The 22,900-nt window shown below is 38.1% G+C and overlaps 2 protein-coding genes across 2 annotated transcripts in view; one reads left to right on the plus strand and one right to left on the minus strand.

The window, feature by feature from the left end:
- The window catches only part of LOC106127092 (uncharacterized), a 71,684-nt gene extending 54,872 nt beyond the window's left edge, over positions 1-16,812 (plus strand). The window contains exons 8-15 of the mRNA XM_013325072.1: positions 6,999-7,122; positions 8,458-8,723; positions 10,613-10,785; positions 11,422-11,658; positions 12,006-12,179; positions 12,272-15,663; positions 15,900-16,011; positions 16,357-16,812. Coding sequence (XP_013180526.1) covers positions 6,999-7,122; positions 8,458-8,723; positions 10,613-10,785; positions 11,422-11,658; positions 12,006-12,179; positions 12,272-15,663; positions 15,900-16,011; positions 16,357-16,518 — 4,640 coding nt within the window. The 3' untranslated portion in view covers positions 16,519-16,812. The remainder of the gene's footprint in view (positions 1-6,998; positions 7,123-8,457; positions 8,724-10,612; positions 10,786-11,421; positions 11,659-12,005; positions 12,180-12,271; positions 15,664-15,899; positions 16,012-16,356) is intronic.
- Positions 16,813-16,922: 110 nt separating this feature from the next.
- On the minus strand, positions 16,923-21,950 carry LOC106127028 (sulfotransferase 1C4). The gene is made up of 7 exons (XM_013324969.1): positions 21,600-21,950; positions 19,186-19,320; positions 18,700-18,799; positions 18,150-18,472; positions 17,912-18,006; positions 17,526-17,709; positions 16,923-17,321 (listed from the first exon to the last, which is right to left on the minus strand). The coding sequence occupies exons 1-7, from the start codon at positions 21,685-21,687 to the stop codon at positions 17,209-17,211; spliced, it is 1,038 nt and encodes a 345-aa protein (XP_013180423.1). The 5' UTR covers positions 21,688-21,950; the 3' UTR covers positions 16,923-17,208.
- Positions 21,951-22,900: the final 950 nt, after the last annotated feature.

Genomic DNA, 22,900 nt, shown 5'->3' on the forward strand with positions numbered 1-22,900 from the left:
ACACTTTATTCGGGTCCTGGTAGTTTGGAACTCGTCAATTACCTAGACGTCTAGATGTAGGTGTAAATTTTTTCTACCGAGGTCTTTGACCGACAGGTGCATTACAGTATTCATAGAACACGCAAGTCTCTTTAAACCTTGTACAATTGAATAAAAATGTATCAAAATTAAAGTTTCTAAATATTTAAAATTTTATGAACGTAATTTCATTCTTAAATGAAATTTATGCATATGGGTAACTGCTGTTCCATTAAAAGTGAAGATTGTGACTGTGTGTGTATTCTTGTGTGAATCAACACAATATGCCGATGGATAATAGTTATAGCTATAGCATCATTCTAAAGGATATCAAAACATCACATTAGCATTATTTCAGTCACATACCACATAAATGATTCCAGCCACGTCAGCTGTGAGATCATTGACACGTTACGAATGGTGTTAAAACGTCCTGGTTGTCCGCGCGGGCTGTATCACGTACGTGCACTATACGTAATCCTGCTTGTAATACACCTACTTAATAAACATAATCATAATTTCTGCGTATTGTTATCTATTGGTATTGCAAGTTACAGTTATCAGATACGATCGCATATCTGTTATTCGCAATAACTCCGCAGCGAAATGCCGAGTGGGTGATGTTTATAGCGATGACTTTATTGCGTACATAACATGTCGGAGCGCGAAATAAAGCCGGTCGTTTGTTTACGTGCGTTATGTATGCAGGCGTCGGAGATAGCAGCCGATAAGCCACAGGCTGGAATATATTTAGAACAGTTCGAATACTTAAACCTGAATCTGAAATTAAGAACGTTAAATTTAATTTGTAGCCTAAACTTGTGTTGCGGTAAAATAACACTCATAACTACGAGCGTGGACCACATCAAAGCCGGGCGGGCCGTCGAGCGTCGGGCACAAGTGGCACTTGTTGCATGGGATCCTGCTTTTGCATATGAATGTGACGGGTGCAATTTGTAGACCGCAACGAGCGTATGCCGCCTGCAAACGCAAGTCCTGGAGAATTACACCGAGCAGCGCAGGGCGCATGAGCGAGTGCAAAGCGCTAGCGATCGATAGCTGCCCGTCGACCATCGCCCGTCGCAATCGCACGTCGAATTATTTGTATTTTTGATGCGTCAGATATATTTAATTCGCCTATAAATATTCCGCAAGTGCATACACTCCGCGGATAGGCTATTTTTTTATTTAAAAGGATGTGTATTGTCCGATTCTTACCTGTACATAGAACAACCAATATCAGTAAAGTTACTGGGACCTTTATTGTGATTTAAACAAACGAAATTATTTATCGTTTTCTGGTACAATACTACTAGAAGAAGTAAGAGGTGTACTAGAAGGATGCACCTCTTCTTTATTTTGTATGTAGTCTGTACACTCATTCGTAAAATATAGACCTCTAACAATATTTCCGTGGCGCATATAATGTAACAAACCTTAATTAAGTAGTGCGTTTGTCAGCATTTATGATATAACACTTCCCGGAACTTTGTGTTGAGCAATTGTCCCGATTCTCGTCTTTCATTTGCGCGCAACGTTCAGTTTAGCGCAATTTGGGTCGTTTTGTGCGAACGCCCGCTGCCCATTGAACCACATTCCGCTCTTGTGATTGTTTCAGAGCGTCGTCGCCGCGTTGACACTAAACCTCCGCATTCACTGAGAACTACACAAACCCGCGTCAAGACAATACAATGTAGTGTTTTATTATGCAATTCCCGTTTCCATTATACACTTGATAAAGCGACACTTTCTTTAATCGACAGTTTACACAATTTTTTGTGAAGATTTCTGCTTGAAATTCGACCTTTCTTTGTTATCATGATGATTCTGTATAAGTAATTTTACCAACAATTTTTTTACATTTATGGTACGTGGTCGTTTGTAAGATGTACATCATAAGCATTTCATAACGCTAGTTGCAACATTTTTTTTGTGTTAACGCGTCGGTTTCTAATCCGGGAGGCGTCGTTAATAAGAGATAACCTGAGGCATTAAACCGGGCGTCGTTGCCGGTAGTTGTTACCGGTTAATAAAAAGCTCATGAATCAGTATCGGCTGCGGATGTATCGTAGTAGCTAGCTACAGGCGTACACGAGGCGGCCTGGCCATCCGCTGCCAATTACGAGGCCAATCGGACAGCGCGAGAGGGTTAATTAGAGAGAGTCCTGGCGCCCTGTCCTGCCGCGCTCCCCACTGCGACAGTCCCGTGAACCAATTACCGGTCGCACGATGAACGAACAGCGCGCATAAAAGTTACAACTCGATTCATTAAGCATCGTAGTGTGCAAAAACAAATAGACCAACCGCACAGCTTCATTACATTTTTGCTACATATGCAGCATGCACGGTTGCATTTCTTATCATTTTTTATGATACTACGGTTACCGTCGAAATACCAACAGTGTTCTTGGCCGTGCTAGTCATAGAGAATATTACTACAACTATAATGAAATTAAAAAAAAGCAAGCGGAGCAAAACCTTGTTAAATATTTAGAGGTATGAAACACAATAATGGCAAAGCTAAACATTTTTTTAAATCGATAAAAACTATAATAAATTTTCATTCAAATGTAAGAAGACCTATTTTATAGAATGTTGTTTTTGTTAAAGCGAATTTCATTTCACGCTTGATTCTTTACATAGACATGATAAGCAAAATTCGATATTACAACTCAAACGAGTTTGTGTAACCACGTTGCCTTATATAATCCCTTTCAGAATGTAGTATCCCGTTGGCGTAATGCCCAGCAAAAGATAAAATGATAACATTATTATGAAAGAATCTTACTTTTATGCTATTAAAGACACTTAATACGACGTGGAAAGCTCTTAGACGGGAATTGTTTGTCATGTCATCCCGGCGGCGGTCCCGAGGCCTTGCCGACGTCGATCTGAGGGCCCTGAGTGCCCCTGTCAACTTTGTTTTCCAACGATAATGTGTCCGTAAATATAGGCTTCCCCTCTCTCCCTTCAAGCTCCCCAAGCTTATTTGCGGATATACCTTTAATTAACACTTCACATTTTGAACAGAGAACGAAGTTCTATTTGTGAACAGAACACATGTCCCTGTCAGTTGCTACTGTTTTCTAAATTTAAAAGAATATTTTTTTTTGTACAGGCACAGAGTGGGACTAAATCTTCAAAACAAACATTTCTTGGTTTTGATAACAAAAAAAAATCTTTTTCTTAGGTTTTGAATCGAAACATGAATCTACATTCTGCACTATTTATAGGTTGTGTACGATCTTTATTTGATAACTATTTATTGTTAAACATATGACAAGCATTGTTCCAGAAATTTTGCTGATTAATTAGAGTCGCTAGACAATGGTCTGTCCATTGTTCATGTTGTTCGGAGAGGCTTCTGTTGTCTTATCTTAAGTCGCCTCCGTGCGAACACTATAATAATCTCCCTCTAGCTAATTATTTCTTACAGGTCACGTACGCCGTGTGGTTTGGTACCTCCAACAATTTCCTTATACATTCATCGTGATCATATTCCATGCGGTCGCTAACTATATCGTTTAAGTTCAACGTTCGGCTATTGAGTGACAAGTGGTTTGGAGTCCATTTTCTTTTGACCCACTCCGATTGGCCATTGTCGTTTAGCTTTTACGAAATAGGAAGCGTTACCTCACACGACCACAGATGCGGTTTCAAATTATATTCCCACCTGTATAACTTGCTGTATACACGATTCGGCATAGTTTAATTGTTCAATTTCTATGTTATGTTACTCAATAAGGCCTATCACTTTAAAATAATCGAAATACCACTCCACCAACGGAAATTGACTAAGGGTATTTTCCGAATTGCGGATATCTGAATAAAAGTCTTAGTAAAAGTTTACTTTCAGCAATGGAAAAATATGAACAAGTTAATGATTGGGCTCTCAGATTCTGCTGCTTGTTATTATATTATGATCAAAATCGCATTGTACTAGCGACTAAATTGTTAAGCAAAGACTTTTAAATAAAATAATAAAATGGCAATCTATTTCCGTAATTGAATTGGTTCGAAGCGCTCTAGTCTGCTGGCTTTCAATTTAGCGTTTCCGTAGGCTTTATATGTTTGAGTTATACATAGTCTGTTGGGGTAGGCAGTGGGAGCGAGCGGGAACTGCAATGGCGGCCGAGCCACCCCCACCTCTATATAATGTTAAGCGTCAGTTTGCTGCACTTCCGTCATATTTTATATAAGTTTTGACATCAGCTCATATACAGCCAAGACTTTTTTTGTGAATGTGGGGTTTTTTGATAATCTGCAATTTTTAAGCTGTTACGACAGTTTAAGAATCAGCTGCTAAAAACACAATGAGAATTTTTCATCCTTTAATGACCCTGACATCATTTAAAATAATCTTGTGGAAAGGATTATTTCAAATTAATAGTTTTCCACCGCACTAACAATATTAAAAGATGGTGTAAGTCCACAACGTTATGTATTAACTTTAGATACAATTGAACATCAGAATTGAAGCGAATTCTATTATGAGCTTGTATATAAGTATGTTTGTGTGCAAGAGAAGTGAATAGGTTACGTCTGGAGCGAGCGGCGGGATGAACTTGCTGGAAAATTGCACTTATGCAGCCGTCTGCCTCTTTCGATTTAATTCCGCGCCCTCTATCGTTCACCTGTTCGTCTTGCCTATCCTATAAATATGTATGACATAAACGACCACTTCCACCTCGTATTGTAAAGCCCTCGATGTCTAGGTAATGCAAAGCGCTACAGGACTTGGAATTTAATCGAATAGGGCGTAGCTAACCGCGGCTAACGATTCAATTAATTGCTTTTAAGTGAAATTATATTACACTTTAGTCACACCTCGAATTCGTCGAAACATACAAAGCTTGGACTTTAACACCTTTGTTTGAGTTTGAATTGATTTAACCTTTATGTACATTATCAAAATTAATTATAATCATAGTTATCGGATTTTGATACGAATTCAAGGAGCGGTCCACTGTTGTTGTTTGATTCGTTGACTTTTGCCTTCTGTAATTAGACCATGGATATGTAACCCTGATGTTTCGTTTTTCTACTAGTAAATTTTAGGACAGGTGATCACGACGCCTATTTCGCTAGCCTTAGTATGCGGTAATTGCAGTGCTCTGTTTTTGTTCCGGCGAGCAACAATGGAAAACGCATTCCAACGCATCACCGTTAGCGGGCGACGGTAATCGGCGATACGTCCCAACTCTCCACTTCCCTCCCGCCTCTTGCGCGGGCCTCGATGACGTGATAAATCAAACTAATAAACATTCAAGACTTCCGCGCTGTCTCAAGAAGATTGCACTACGACATTTCCGTTTATTAAATGTCCAATTCTCTGTACTCTTTGCTATCGTCAATGCTTTTACTAATCTTAATGTGTTCTGTTTATTATAACAACTAACCGTGAAAAGGAGTCGCATATGAAATTTAACTACCCCTGTCCGACGTTTAATATTTCATAGTTTATTACGAGTTAAGGGCGTAGGCGTATAAATAACGGTGAAGAATTTTTAGATTGAAATAACTTAGCCGAAATGAGAGACGCCGGGGCGCGGTTGGCTAGAAGCCAGAGCAAACAGGGTAAAAAGCAAGGGCGGCGGCGACCGCGCCCCGAAATAGCGGACAAAGTCAAGGCGCGCGATTGCCGCCAAGTCTCGGCTAATGCACTCTAGGACAGGTACTCAGTAGGCGCACCCTGCCAGGGAGGGGCCAGACATGTCGTGTACAAATCGAGGTGCTAAACGGACAAGTGAAGCCATTATGAGCACATTGACTAATTCTATTTCAGCCCGCCAGTCACGACTCTGAATAACGCGAAAAGTTCACGCGAACGCCGTAAAACAGTTCGCTAACAACGCCTAGAATGTGTCACCGCGACGCGCCCGCCTAGGCGGTTCTAGACCAGTTGCACGCTCGCAACTACTTTTTGTTATAATAAATGTAATAACTCTTCGTCTAAAAGATGCATGATTCCATCCAGTTTGTTTTCTATATAGGCTGTAGGCAAAATCTATCTCTAAGTGGCTTTTTACCATATTAACATGATGTCTCCAGGTACAACAGATATGATGAGCGTACACGTTCTGAGACCACTTTTTGTGCCTTATAAGATGTAGTCTTCAAGAATGCCGTCCATTAGATGTAGTTGCTAATAACTGGGTCTATGGTGTTGATTTTATGGTCATCATATCTAGATTGTCTGTCACCAATATATCATTGATAGTATTATCGCACAAAGAGAACAAATGGTACGGAAAAAGTACTTGAAACATTGACTGAGATATACTTAAGTCGTCTAGGTTTGTTTTACTTTTTAGGGGCTAGATATCTCTATAAATAATATGTATAGCTTATTAAAGTTGTATAGATTTTAATATGCCTTGATTTTAACATAATTGGCACATTTTGTTCTTATGTAGGATCCAGTTGAATCGCATCTACAATAAAATGTAGACTAAGATTAGCATTGCACATGTGGTGCCGCTGAATCATACAAGTACGATGTGGTTTATAACATCAATACAAATGAGGGTAACGGCTCATAGCGAATGAAATACAGAGGAGTCGCACGACGCTCGCGGGACACATAGAACGGCGCTGACTCACGACGCAGGCTTGGGACTGAACAAGGACACCTCGCAGTGGCAGCGCCGCAAATAATGGGAACGCAAACATTACCCCATATCCGTCCACTCTGTCCGCCATTGTGCCTCCGTGAGCCGCCTACAGCCTACATAAACGCTGCAACACCTCGCCGCCTCGTCGCTCGTGACACGGCTGCTTACTCAAATATCACATCGAAGCTGATTGCACCGCTGCCAAAACAATCTACATTGTTTAGAGGCTTTAGTTAGATAATCCTGTTAGTTCTGGTCAATTTTAGTTACAACATATCAATTTGACTAGCATTAAAGGAAAGCTAAGATAACCCTTTCCCACATTTTTGCAGGTTGCTTATAATATTTTGTTTCTTTGTTGAACAGATGACTTGAAGGCAGTGACGAAGCGTCTGATCGCACAAGCCAAGCGGGAGGGCTCTCCGGACAATATCTCGGTTATTGTGGTATTCCTCAAGGACCCGCGCGACATCGTCGCATACATGGATGAGTAAGTAATAAGCATGTACAGATAAGATCTATAAATTGTCATGATAATCAGGATCACGTCACAGATGGCACAAATTATTGACATAAATTAAAGCTGTGCATTATAATTTTTCAAATAAAAGTTCTACGACAAGAGAAAAAGACATTGGTTTAACTTTCACATATTTCGTGACGGAGTTACTGGCCATTTCGATAGTCACGACATAAAACTTCATTTTATGTAGTTTTACTTTAGCGTTTTTAAACTTTCTTCAACATAAAATAAACAAAATATTAGACCTGTTAATTGGATATTATCTTAATTATTAAATACCATCAATGAGAGTTTTGCCTAGACGAATTTACTATGGGTTAATAAATAGTCTCCTCAAGTCTCACATAATAAATATAGAAGAATAATCAGACGTTTCTAATAACTAAAAAATAGCATGAACTTTTAATAATTTTACGCTTCCAACATTGCTCGTTATTTATAGAGGAACGATAGCATGTTATTCACACCGTCAGCAATTTGTCACATGTTATGTTTTTTTTTTGTTATCTGTACGTTATACCAGACTTGTTTGATCTTGTTCGTAGGTGACGTAATAAAATTTGCAATTGCCTTGAACCGGTTGACCTCCAAATCTATCTCACGCGTGGATTTAAATGAAAGCGAAGTTTCGTTTTTTTTTAATTTAGAATATCATCTGATAAAATAAATGTACATGTAAAAACCCTTGCAAATAAATAAATTTGAATCTATAATTGCTACCGCAACAGAATATAATTGACCCATAATAGTTCAAACATGTGTCATGTGCACTGCACTGTCTGGTCATTCTATAAAAATTTGTCAACAAATAATAATCGATTAGCTTACTAGTGTTTATTTATAAACAATACAGATGCGATGCCTTCGCAGTCGGCCGACCTGCGCGTGCGCATAATGAAACGCTCAACACAATTTAGTACGACAGCTGTTCTATTGAACACGCCCGGAGCGCGAGTTTGGGGAAATACGCTTCCTTATCCTACCGCTAACAGTTCTATGGCTGCAACATCTGGACTACATTTTTGGCTTTTAGAATTTAAGATACATTTACATTGTGTATTTCGAATACTGTCTATACTAATCGCTTGATCCGTTATGAAAATTCGATGTTATGCAAATAAGAAGAACAATAGAGATTACATTATGTTCGTTATATGTAAATTACGAAAACAAAACATAAAATACACATTGCTTTTTGTGTGATAGGTAGATAATTAGGTACACAACTTACACTGAAATTGTAACTGTACCGGACTGTACTCTATATGAGGTAACGTTTCCAATAAAATTATATTTGCACAGGATGGAAAACGCGTTGGGCATGCCCCCGTTACCGGTCGAGGCGGAGGGGCGCAAACCTGACGCCGCGGCGATTGCAGTGGACGAGTGTGCCCACATCGGTGACATTGCCGATATAGAGGTCGAGGCTGATGCCGACAACGGCGTGTCGGACAGTGACAGCGAGGACTTCGGCCCCGAGACAGCGGTGGACGCCGAAGAAGCCGACAACGATGTGGACGACGCTCGCCACCACGAACCTGCGCCGCCAACACCGCCCGCACACACCGGTGAGAACAATCAGTTAACTTATAAACAATTCCTCATCATTATTGTAATTAAAAGTGTTCTTTTTGTACGAAATCTATGAGGGTTTATTTATTTTTATTTAATTTAGGATTATTAAGGTCACATCATTGGCATTAGTGTGACTTGAGTTACATTAAATAACTTAATACGAGCCCATAAAGTAACCTTTTGAACCGTATATTAAAAACGCGGACGACGTCGACAAAGTTACAGAATAAAATACCAAAACGTAACTATCGTACAACTGCTTGTTGTAAATAGAAAGACCACTTATATTTTTAGATTGCCCAACATAAAGTGTATTAGAAAACTTACAACTGTGTTATAGTCGCGTAGAAACCTCTTAAACTAGAGCAAATCCGGAGAAAAGTGAATGAATTACAGTTCTTATTATATTATGGTCTTATAGTCTTTGTGCCGTTAAAGCTCACGATTACCGAGTTGTTAAGTTATTACTTTAAAAATTTACCCCAGAAAAATGTGAAATCTTTTCAATAAATATAAATCTATATAGTTATAACTATTTTATTGTTGTATGTTTGTATCATTTGTGTATTGTTTTTTTTATTTATATTCTGGATCCATCTTTGGGCTTGATGCTAGATGTTATTATGGCTAGGTATAATATCTGGATAAAAATCTGGTATATGCGAAAATTCATTATTACATACATTATTAAACACATTACCTGTAATACATTTCTAGTAAAAATGCAGTTTTAACTATCAATATGTCATTATTTATTTATTATCCAAGCACTTTAATTTATCGTTTTTTGATTATCTCGGCTATAAGTTTTGATTACAAAGTTTCGTTAGTTGAATGAAATGTAAATTTAGAAAAATAGTAATCTTGAATAACTTCTAGATAAAATAAAAGTTAAGACTCCGTAACTTTCGTATTGTTGAAGACTAAAAGGCGTTAAAGGGTTCATTTTTATAGTAATTGGGTTCGGATGTTACTTATAAAAAATATGAATATAGAGTGCGTCGTAAATACATTCTTAAAAATCAGAAGTAAAATTGAAAATAAAAATCAAAATTGTAAATAGACTATATTTGAAATGGCTAATCGCGCCACCGCCCGCCGCTGTCACCATCCCCGAGGCGAGCGAGTGCATGTCCACACTGGGTGCGCCCCGCAGCCCGCGCGCGCCCCCCGAACGCGGCACGCACCTCCCGCTCCCGTCCCGCCCGTCTCGATCGCAGTCGCTTATTGAACGCTCGTTGGATCTGTGCTGCTCTGTGTCGCTGTGCTATTGTAGCCGAGCCTTTTGTCTACATTTTAAACGCTTTAAATATTGTTCCATCGGTTGTGAAGATTATAATCTGTGTTGTGTTTTATACTTTACGGTATGTGAACCGGCGAATATTGTTTATTATTTTCACATACCAATCTGTGAAAGGCTATTTCTGTGTTGATTCATGCGGAGCGGTGTTCTGGAAATAGAACGTTCGCTCGAAGGCGCATCTCTCCTTGGACGGCCGGCAAAGGATTCCCGAAGGGGCCGCATGTATAATTACGTATTTTCATCGCTAAACTTAGTTATTTGTGAAACTCGGGCGTGTCTCTAGCCGGAATCGAAATGGCGTCCGCAAAGTATTTCTTGGCAGTTTGAATTCGCGACCGGTAAACGTTGTTATTAACACGCGGCTGTCCCCTGTGTACATACTTTAGTGGCTAGTGTGTAAATGTCGTAAGTTATACGCAAACTGCACGTTATTCTTTTTTGTACATGGTTTTCATATGAAATTTTATTGATGCAAGGGTGTGTCACCTGTTGATGTGAGAATCGAGCCGACTGAAATAGAGTGTCCGCCAGGTGCTGAGTCGATCTGCGTTCATGTTGTAATTTTGTTTTGTTACGCAGTGGAAGAGAGACACTTAGACGGCGTCTTGGTGGATAATGTAGCTGAGAGCGGCGAAGACTCCGAGGACGAGTGGAACTATTATAAGGGCGAAGGCGAACCAGAACGTGACGAACAAAACCCGAGCGAGGAAAACGACGAGCCACCGCGCTCCGACACACCCTGTCAAGACAATGTAAGTCATCAAAACTTAGGTATCATTTACTTTACTATCCTGAATTCTTTGTTAAGCTCTGCTAAATAATAAATGACTATACCCTTGCCTTTACTTCTCCCATAAATTGTTTGAATATTAAAATATTACTCTTTTTCATGTATGACGTTTTGTAGCCAAATTTTATCCCTGTTTCACAATGTATATTCCATTTATATATGTAAAAAGAACACTATTGTAATTAATATTCCACTTTTGTATAAGATTAGTTTAAAGTGGTTTGTTCCCTCACCCTCTTGTGTTAACTCAATAAACTAGCATTAAAACAATCAAATATTGCTTTGCAATATGCATTTGTTTCTTTTTGTTGTCTAACCAGTTAATTATGTGTACATTTTTTCAATGTTTACACTTTCACATGTTTGTACTTGATCAACTCAGGAGGATAATAATTTTGTGAAACACTTTAAAAATGTGTCCTAATGCCATTTTAATTTACGAATGATTGCATAGTTCAAATTAAAATTTTCTTAGATACCTACCCTTCAGGCATTATTTAATGAAATTCAATATAAATTTATATTTGAACAATTTTTGTCTTAATATGTTATGTGACATTTGCTAATTTTTTATTAAAAATAAATTTCAAATTTTCAGTCAGCCTGGGAAAGTAGTTCAGTAGACATGAACAGTTCACCATTGAATCCGGATGCCCCAGTGTTTGTGCCGGGAGGAGTGGTTGGGTCTGATGTGCTGCTGGCAGAATCACCGCGCAAACCACTTCCTATGGATGACATTGATCTGCCCGATGTAGCTCAGTTCCAGACCGAAGCAGTGATCAGGCCGGCAGAGTTACTAGATTTGGACATTTCTGATCATCTTAATGGTCATCATGTAAGCATTTATAATTTTATAATTTTTGCAGTACAATAACAAATACAGAAGAGTACAAGGTCTGTGTTAAGTGTGTATTCTTAGTCAAATTTAAAAAAATATGAAGTCCATGAAACTTTAACCTAGTGTCAAATAAATAAAAACTATTAAAATTTTAGCAGTGCATTCTTTGGTTTGCTTAATTATAAGTTCTGCAATGTAATTGAAGTTGTATGAAGTGGAATGGTATTTTTCTTATATATTTTAAAGGTCTGTCCATACTTTTAGCATTGATATGATGCTACATAGTATTTAACAAAGGTGTTCAAGATCAATGGAACTATACAAATGATGTTTTTTTCTTTCAGAATGCTTCAATTGATAACATAACAGAACAACTTAATGGAAATGGTAAATGTGATATGGAAAGCTTAGGATTTGGTTTCAATATGAATGTAGACTCTGACAAGATCAAGGACATTAACCTTATACAGGAATTTGATAGAATACAGAAAGATACTACGGAATATTGTGACATACAGGTGTGTACAAAATGTTGCTTTTATTTATAATCTTGATTGTTGTAATGAGTTAAATTGGTTTTGTGGAATTTAATTATATTGTATTGTTGTAGGTACTCCAAGCGCAGACTGAAATGAATCCATTTGATGACAGGGATGATGAACTATTTGAAAGACTTAAAAATAAAGAAAGAGATCCAATGAGTATGAGCTTCTATCAGGAAAAAGATGATGATACATGTGAAAGGTTTACAAAAATAGAAGGTCATATAGATCTCAATGCTGTTCAACCTTTACCTGATAGTGATGATGAAGATATTGAACCTAATGGTGCTTTTAATAATGTGATGGAAAATGATAAAGAAAATATTTCGCCGGATCAAAATACTGCTTTGTTGGAAACAGAAGACAATCATGAACCCAACAATGATATTCTAAGGTTTGATGATCGGACGGAAAATTCGGTCAGCAATGTTTTGGATAATTTTATGGATAATAATATTAACAATACAAATAACATGCAATCTTATTCTAATGTTGAATTTGAATGCAGTAACATTCCACAAGATGTAATGCAGACTGATACCCCTGAATCTCACAAATTATTATTTGAACAAATTCCTGAAATACCTGATGGTAAAAGTTCCGAACTGGGTTTCACTAATGACGACTTACAAGATAGGTCAGAAAGCGAAAAAGATGTCAGAGCTATCACTCCAGAAGATGAAGTGTCTCATGATATTGAAGATGAAAGTAAATTTGATGAATCACCAATTGCTGATGAGCAGACTGATTTTATTGAGGCTGATATAAAAGAGGACTCAGAAAAAGATATACAGTTTGAAAGTGATCTTCACTCTGAAGATGATGGGCATGGCAGTACTTCTGATATTGCTAACGATTTTAATCGCCCTGCATCAGTTGAAGAGACAGTCTTATCTTCCGAAGCAGTAATAGATCAAACAGAGGCAATTATGCATCAAGTACCCAGTGATACAGAACAAACTACTCCGGTGGAAGTTAAGAATGAAAGTGAACAGCATGAAGATTTTGAGACAGAAATGAAAGATACAGTTTCCTCTGTTGAAATTAATCTTAATGAGCTTAATGTAGATAAAGATATTGAATTCGAGAGTGACTTACAACCTGTTGAACAGTCCAAGTCTTTAGTAGAATCTTCATCTATCTCACATGAAGTTATTGATCAAACAGAAGCAATAATGCAGGAAATGGCTAATGACACAGCACAAAATATTCACATAGAAGTTACTAAAGAGGATACAGATGATCTTAGTGAAGACAAGAAAGTTGATTTGGTAGATGACATACAGGGACCACTGGATAATGAGTTTGATGCAGAGCTAGAGTGTAAAGAAGTGCAAGATGATATGATTTCTAAGTCGCCATTGCCTAGTGAATCACCAGCTGCATCACAAGACATCAATGAGCCTGGTGAATCCGATGTTCTTTTACAAAATATACCACAAGATAATGAATTTGCCGCTCAGTCTCCACTACCTGTGGAATCACCACTACCTGTGTTGTCACCGAAACCTGTAGACTCATTACTAGTGGAATCACCACCACCTGTGGAATCGCCTTTACCTGCGCACTCACCTCTCCCAGTAGAATCTTCGCAACACGAGGATTCGACGCTATCTGTGAAATCGCCTGTACCCAGTGAGTCACCACTACCTGACACTTTACAGTCCGTAGATAACTTTGCAACAGAATTAAATGCTAGTGATTTATCAGCAACAAAGGAGGCAGGAGACTTCTTAGGTAAGGAATCACCACTACCAAGTAAGTCGCCGCTACCAACTGAATCCCCCTTACCAACGGAATCCCCACTGCCAACTGAATCACCACTACCAAGTGAGTCACCGCTACCATCTAAATCACCACTACCAACTGAACTGGAATTACCAAGTGAATCGCCTCAACTCAGCGCATCTCCAGCGCCAACTGAAGAATTAATACCTAAATCACCTTTACCAGTGGAATTATCTTCTCCAAGAGTTTCCCCAATACCAACTGAATCTGTTATTAGTGAAACTACATTGCCAATTGATGAAGTACCTCAAGAACTACTGCCTGAACATAAATCACCTGGGCCTCAGGAAGAACCGCAGTCAACTGAACAAATTGAAGTTAATGAATCATTTATATCATCTGAAGGACATTCAGAGCAACATACAGTTCCACAAATTGAACATATTGAAACAGTTGAGTTGTCACATAAACCAGAAGCTGCATCGCCTGCTCCTCCACAAATACCTACTGAAATCGCGGCACCGGCAGAGTCTCCAACTCCTAGTATATCGGCTTTGTCTGTCAAGTCCCCCGAACCCTCACATGACGATGTTCAACCTTTAGAATTAAATGACAAAGTAGCAGACATACCGTGCGAATCAAGACTGACGCCTGAAGTTCCGCAAGAAACTGTTTTAGAGCCAGCTTCGGATATCGCCCCGCAATCTGAAACGATAGTCGCCGAGCCCACAGGGCCGACACCGGATTTAGTACCTGAAGAGCGTGGAGATGTACCTCAAATGCGAACCGAACTCGTTACCGACATCGATATCGGCATCCCTGAATCTCGTGCACAAGAAATCTGCGTTCCGGTCACCAGCGAAATTCAGCTCGACGATGCCATGCAAGCCAGTTCCGGCACGCCACCGCCCACTCCGGCCGTGGAACCTATCCAGATGGCGCCATCCTCGCTCGACATCGCGCCAGTCAGCGAAACGTCTATGGCCGCCGACGCGGTCGCTGTGGCCGCCGCAACCGCCGCTGCGGGCGCGGCCGTCGCTGCGGCTACCGTCGCCACCGCTAAAACGAAAACTCCAGCCACGAAAAAATCTCCCACCACTCCTACGACGAAAACTCCCAAACCTGCTCCCAAATCTACTGCGACTCCACGAACTCCCGCTACAGCCGTAAAGAAGACTGCGGCGGCATCGCCGGCCCCGAAGACGCCGACGACTCCGAGACCGATAACTGCGAAAACATCCCTCAGTGCTAAAACGACTCCCGCCACAAAAGTGGCCGCTAAACCGAGCACACCGTCATCCAAACCGACAACGCCCATCACGAAACCAACGGCCAAACCTTCACCGGCACCCGCCAAGGAGGCGCCGGCGGTGGCTAAAGCCGCACCAGCACGTGTCGTCGCTCGGCCACCCGCGAAACCGGCCGCCGCCAAGCCCGCCTCCGCCCCGGCCAAGACGAGCACAACCGCGGCCGCCAAGCCCGCACCTCCGCGTCCCGCCGCGCGACCCGCCTCTGCTCGCCCCGCCGGTACGGCTCCCGCCGCAACTGCCGCCACAACGAAGCCCAAACTAGAAGTCAAGCCGAAACCGGCAGCGGCGAAGCCCCTCATGAACGGCGATGTTAAAATGGCCTCAAAGGCTCCCGCCAAGCCGGCGGCGAGCGCGCGCCCCGCCGCTAAGCCCGCGCCCAAACCCGCGCCACGGACCACCACCACAACTGCAGCGCCCGCCAAGTAAGTTGCCATTCGGCAATGCTAATATTTTTAATATTGTAAAAACATATTTGTCCTGTTGTGTAGCTGCAGACACATTAATAATACTCCTTACTTCTTCGAAAACTATCAAATGTGATGAAGATTAATAGAACTTATCCGCCCATTACTGAGGCGGAAAGTATTTTATAATGTAAGTGTAATAATTGATACCAATGATATTAGTAGTAATAGTTTAATAATTTTTGTAACAACAGAGCCCCGGCTCCCCGAGCAGCCGCGCGCCCAGCGCTGGACAAACAGACCAAGGATCTCGCCAACAAGCGCATCACCGCCAAGGCCGCACCCCCGAGGACTGCCCCCGCTAAGGTAAATTTATATTTTAAATCAGTTTTATACAACAGCGTTTCTGGTGGTTCACGAAGTAGCATTTTCAACCCATGCAGCTACAAAAATTAAATATCGCAATAGGTTGAATAACACTTCAAAACATCAACCAATTGACGAAAAATAAGATCTTTATTTTTTTAATATTTTATGACTAGCTATAAAGTAAATGATTTATACTTTAATTGATTTGAAGAATTACTAGTAAATCGATTTTTGGTCATCATGGGGTTCCGTCAATTACTTCTCTGCTTATAAGGGTTCTAATTGTATGTTAAATCCTGTTTTTAAGTGATATAAAAAATTAGTTATGAAACTCATTCGCAGGCCCCAATAAGTGCAAAGAGTGCAGTTCCGAAGGGCGGCATTAAGAAGGTGGAGTCTGGCAAGAAGGAGGCGGCGCCCGTGAGGAACGGGTGCGCGCCCACCAAGCTGCCGCCGAGCCCGCCGCCCGCCGACAACGCGCTGCTGCCCGACGTCATCGCGTAGACCCTCTGCCCGACCCCACACTCGCTAACGATTCCTATTATTTCCGCTTACATTTTGTGATTTTCTATAAGTGTATTATAGTTTTAAAGCCCCTCGAGGCGCGTCGTTAGGTGCGGGAGCCTTCTCCCACTTTTATATTATAAAGTCGCTTTTTATAGATTTGTAAGTCGCCGACTCGCTGTAAGCCTTCCGCGGTTATATTCATCGTAACGAGTCTGTTTAGAATTTTTATATTACCAACGAAAGATTGATTTAAAATCTGATTTTTTTTATTTATTTCCTTTGTAGAACCGTATTATTTAAATAAAATTGTGAAGAAGGAGGACTGAGACATTGTTTTATTTATGGTAAAGTAACGATTGTACGTTTATATTAATTAATATTAAATAAAACAGTAAAATTAATGTTTTTTATGTCGCTATTTTTACTTATGTCAATGTAAACTTTACTATCATGGTGTTGCAAACGGACATACAACAATTTATTCTAATAAATGGTTATATCACCTTTTTGTCTTTCATTTCACTTTTTATTTTGCAAAGAAATGTAGATCTATTAAGTAAAATTACATTTAAAATCCATCCATTACAGTTCAGTAACATACAGATTAAACAAAATAAGTAATACTATGTAGTAAAATATTTAAATTAAGATTGATTTTTACATGCTGTGGATTTTTTACTTATATTATCATTTTAAGTGTGGGAAACGTAAGTCAGTATCGCGTAGATTTTTTTCCATCCATTTGTCAGCTTCTTGTTCCATTTCTTCGTCAAAGTAATCTCGCCAGCCACCGGCTTTCCCTAAAAATCATTAAGAATAAGTACAGTGAGTATAATAACAATTAGCTTGATTGAGTAAACTCGGGGGAGGAGTACTAAACAAATAATGCAAAAGTCATGTCGTTCAGGTTTGACAGGCTACAGATTAGGAGTTCCATTAAACTGTCAAACTTACAAGAAAAAAGTCAGTTGAGAAATAAAAATTGGATCTTTAAAAATGTTTACCTTTCCTGATGAAGGATTGTCCGTCCGATATTAAAATTCCTAGTTCTTTCATCACATCATAGTTGACAGATTTGTTATTCTTGAAGTTATCAATGCTGAGATGTTCGCACAGTTTGGCGATCTCTTCGTTTGTAAACGACTTGCCCAGGAAGTCGGCAACTCTACGTACCGCCTTTGGCAGATCCTGAAAGAATTATGGATTTAACTATTTATTATATTACAAATTAATGAAATATAACAATCACTAATCCAGTGCTCGCTCAAATAAAAGAATTTATTTAATATGGTGAAATAAAGAGAGAGGTATAGACACCATGAATAACATGAATGTTTTTACTTTCATATTAATCCTTACCAATAACCTTAATAATCTTGATGAAAAATACCTTAGAAAGTTCTTCGTAAAACAGGAACAACAAGTTAGGATGATCTCGCCTCTCCCAGGATTCTTTCAGATGTTCAAAGTATGGCGTCCAGTGATCTATAACATTTATAAAATTAATAAGTACATGGGTATCAGGTTCCTTACGTAAGATTTAACATATGATATGACAGTAAATTTAGGAGATATAGGAGATATCTTTATCTTTAGTATTTGAGAATCTAATCATATATTAAACTCACGTAAATCGCTAATGAAGAATTTCCAGTACTTCTTAAAGTCGTCAATGTATCCCTGAGTGCGCATTGCTCGGTTGAGATGATAGAAAGAGACAGCGACATCTCTGGGATCGCGGGCGACGTAGACAACTTTAGCCGTATCCAAGAGATCCGGCGGTAGTAAGGAAAGTGGTAAATGTGACTTTATAAAACGCTGTTTGGTCATAAGGGCGAGTTGCTCAGTCGCCGGTTGTGTCACCCACTCTAAAAGTTTTATTTTTCGCTCGCTGTCACTGTTCTCGTCGTGGAAACGTTTCATCATCACAGGGTGCACGAACACTGAAAACCTAAAATCATTAGACCATTAACAACAGATTCATCTAACAAAACCTTCACGCCCTTAGCATGCCTCCGCAGCGAAATAGGAATAGTGTTGTTAGGACTCCGGAGTGGAAGTGTGCTACCGGTGTTAAGACAACTTTATTTATTTTCAATGTACCAATACGTTAAATATCATTTCAAAATTCGGTCTTACCCTAGTACTTGTAGTATGATAAAATATTTAGATACTTACTCCAAAAATGGGTATCGTTCAGTGAGAGGTATTGCGTTAGAGGTTTCGTAGTCCAGGTCATTTGCAACCATCCAAACCAGTTCTTGAGTCCAAGTTGTTCCTGCACATTTTTTTTTAGATAATGTACTTACAAAGCAATATTTAAAACAAATTTACTACTTTCAAACACCACATATATTTTAAAATTTAGTTTTATCAAGATACAAATTGCATTTTTATTTAAAGTTTCCTTGTAAGTTCATTTTATTACTGATATGTAGTAAAAGTGACGTATCTGTTCTTCCACATTATATTCTATATCAATGCCATATTTCATCTAGATCCGTTGAGTCTTTCTAGACACAGCTTCTAACAAACATCCATTCAACCAGTCATCTAAACAGATTCAGGAAACTTTTTGAATAATAACCATTTGATAAAATACTAACAAGTTATGGTAATGATAAATAAATAATATAGTCAAAGGTTTATAATATTAATCTTTACCGGATCTTGGATAACTTGTTACAAAAATATCACTCAGTCTGACTTCCATGTTGTAGATGTTGGAGGCTTCTTGTCTGTACTTATGCGGCAGGAAGTAGCCCTTAGGGCCCACGCGGACGAAGCCTGTGTGTTCTCCTGTTAAAAGTTTAACAGTTGTTGTTAAATAAAAAAACACAAATGGTATTCTTCTAACATTACCGCAAATTTACACACAGTACAGTAGCCAGGCGTGAAGTGGAAACAATGCTACGTTTTGTCTTACGAGTGTGTGTGTCGTAGGCCTAATTTTAGTTCCCTTTCCCTTTTTATTTTCTTAAAGGATGGGAAAGGGAAGTGGATTTCATGGTGGAGGGGAAGGAAACTGTCGTCTGAAGCTACGCAATTGCGAATATGTATGGAAGGTGGACGCTTTGGCATTTCGGTGAATTCTGGCGGTCACTTGCTCTTTTCCATGTTATGATATTAAAAAGTATTCACCACCAAAATACTTGCAAAACATTGCCCTCCCTTTTAAAGATACCGAAAGGGTCATCTCTAACATCCCCTTCGTTTTTTCTCTTCGTTTTGACTCAGACTACTCAAGGTTACGTATTCTGAATTCTTGTTATGCTATGTATGGCCGAGTTAATTTAAAGTAAGTAGTTATAATGATTACATTCGAATTGCATGAAAACGTAAAGACCTTGTGTTAGCTTTCCAACGTATTGAGAGGCTATCAGGAAGTTGTCGAAGTGAAATTTAAAAATAACGGCGCGAAGGCTGATCTAACTCACAAATACAACTTTAACAATCAAACACGAAGTAGGAAATAATAAAGTTAATCAAGTGTGACTCGGACTTTGAAACCTATCGGATAAATAAAATAAATCACAAAATAATAACTTAAATATGTAAGTTTATACCAACTTTTAGAAATTAACTATTTAAGTAATAAGTTCGATATAGTATTCTTCTTCTTCTACTGCCTCTTCAGTCTTGCAGGTTGGGCGCTAACTTGGAACATTTGGTTATATAGTATACAGTTGCCGAATTGTTTAAATCATATGGTTTCTAATTAGTAACTTTTAAAACAACTAAGTTAAGAATACTCTTATAACAAACATTGCGTCCAATTCATTAATTAAGTTCTGTTGCATTAATCAGACGCAAGAGTGACAAGTTCAATGACCGATAACTTTCTGAATACTTCACAATTGCTTATATAAATGTAGATCAATGTTTTAAGATGAGTAATGCCATGTAATAATTACTGTACAAAATAACTCTATGTATTAAGACAATTTATTTTGTAAATAAACATAAATTAGCGTAAAACATTACAACCTAAACAAAAGTCGTTGAACTTTACGATATTTTAGGTCTACACTACGCATCTACTATATTGATGTTGATTCAACCATTCATAAATAATGCATATACGTAATGTTATTTATACATAACGTAATATTATTTTGATAAATGCCACGGCTATACTTATAAAGAGCCTACATTATATACATTTAAGGAAAATTATGTTTGTTATTTCGATGCCGGCTTTTCTAAAATATTTGTATACTGAATAAAAATAGTGATAATAGTATTATTAATAAATACACTATTAAATGGTTATCTTGCTTTGTAATTACAATAAAAATATAACGATACATCACACTGCCCACCCTACTCAGCTAGCGTCGTGATGGATCAACTGTGGTCGCTGTCTGTGCGACCCACATTTTAATTCGACGCCACTTTCCTCATGTTGTATGTAAAAACTAATTTAAGAAGTGAAATTTCTTTCGCATAGGCGTTTGGTACACTGTTCTGTCTTATTGTCTTAGGAAATTTATTAAATCAATGTTTTTGTTAATTTTATCACCTATGCATTAATAAAATACTGCACATATAAAACTTTGGAACCCCTTTTCGAAGTTGTTTATCAGACTCAACTTTTTTGTTTGCACATTGTGATATGATTTTGTTTTGATTATTTATTTAGTCCTTTTATAGATATTTATTTTTAAAAGGTCTGAATAATAAATTAATTTATTTTTATGTTAAGTGTTATAAGTTGTTTAAAATGTAAATAGTTTAATTACTGCTTTCATTTACTTAATAAATTAATAATTACCATTTGCATAATACTGCAATACAGTTTATCTTAAACAAAGTAATCACTCAAAGGTACGTGTGGAAATTGTACAGATATTCCTAAGTATGTAGTCAATATTATTCTTGTTGTTTTATTATTCATAAAATTACACGATAGATTATATTATGTTATATTATACATTAACTCGTCAAGTAAACTTTGACGTTGTAGTAATAAAATTAGGTCTTGATTATGAACTATAACAATTATGTTAATCATTCCTGACGTTGTTAAAACAAATTTTGATTAAAATATGTATGTAGGTCAAACATTTAAAACTTACCAGTGAAAAATTTCATTAATTCTTCAGCTGTTTTTGATTCAACATCTTTTATTTCTATCGGGAAGTTGTTATTGATTGAATTTTCCATTTTGAATAAACTGTATTTCTATTCTTTCTGTTGTTTATATCGCCGTTTTTATTGATGTCAAACTGTTAAAACGAGAAAGCGCGCGAGCCGGAGCCAGTTCGGCGTCGTACTGAGCCTCGGACCTACAACTTACAACTTTAATGTAATTGTGTCACCTTGATCTTGGTTCACTGTTGTGCATAAAGTTGTAAACAAAAATAAATCGAACTAATGATGCAGAAACTAATCGACCAGAAAGATTCAAGGTTTACTTGTAATTACTATGTTTTTGTAAATACCTTCACAGTTATATTTTTTACTTTCCGACCAAAACCTCAGGTAGCCATATCTCTTTCCTTCTGTAGCCTTTTGCAAATCAGAACCAAACGCGTCTTTAACGTTACGGTTTCTCACAGATGATGGTGTAAACTCATTTCCTAAGGCGATTTTAAATATGTACGCATTGCTATTCTTTATGCGTAGGTGTTCACGCAACTAAACGAAAATTGAAATGTAAAGAATTACTACTACTACTACTTGTTTCATAAAAGTATTCATTAAAATAAATTGTAACCTTTCTTAAGCAAAAAATTGCGAAAAGGTAAAGTGCGTACCGCCTAAGTTGTCGGCCATTCAACTTACCGACAGGTGGTTTACCGTATAGATTAAATTCGGAATAATAATTCAAAAATCCCAGTAAACTTTACAATACATTACTCGTTGCGCTTACGCTTACGCGGAAAATCTTTATAACGTCTCTAAACTACGAGCGTGCTAGTCTCTATCTAATATTCCACTATCTAAGTGATTTAATTTATTTCATTAATTAATTTTTACTATTATTGCTTTATTTCTTACTATTCCTTATTAAATAGTCGTGCTGTTTATTACCCAAATTTCATACGAAGTAAGCAAATGAGATAAGATAATTAAATCAAGTTTAGTGGAACATAATAAGAGTCAAGAACAACAATATTGTAATTAAAACCAGACACACTTCCCGTTAACAGATTTTTATTAAATTTGGTATATACGTTTTTAGAACTGATTAAATGCAATTTTTATACTCATTGTGAATACAAGATGACCACTATAACAAAATGTTGGGAAACATAATTTAGTACAACCACCCCAACATGCGGATCAAATCCAAAAAATTTACTAATAGGACAACGTGGTACAATTAACTAAAAACCTAAAATGAATTGCTAAAAGAAAGAATTGACTTAGGAAA

Source organism: Papilio xuthus, unplaced genomic scaffold, assembly GCF_000836235.2.
Source record: "Papilio xuthus unplaced genomic scaffold, Pxut_1.1 DF824888.1, whole genome shotgun sequence".
Lineage (NCBI taxonomy): Eukaryota > Metazoa > Arthropoda > Insecta > Lepidoptera > Papilionidae > Papilio > Papilio xuthus.

What these genes read in the sequence shown, in the direction of transcription:
- LOC106127028 (XM_013324969.1), bottom strand. Translation starts at nt 21,687, where the DNA reads ATGGAAAATTCAATCAATAACAACTTCCCGATAGAAATAAAAGATGTT. An exon ending in ATTAATGAAATTTTTCACTG is followed by an intron (nt 19,321 to 21,599) that starts GTAAGTTTTAAA and finishes AACTTTTAACAG; the next exon opens with GAGAACACACAGGCTTCGTC. An exon ending in GAACGATACCCATTTTTGGA is followed by an intron (nt 18,473 to 18,699) that starts GTAAGTATCTAA and finishes TAATGATTTTAG; the next exon opens with GTTTTCAGTGTTCGTGCACC.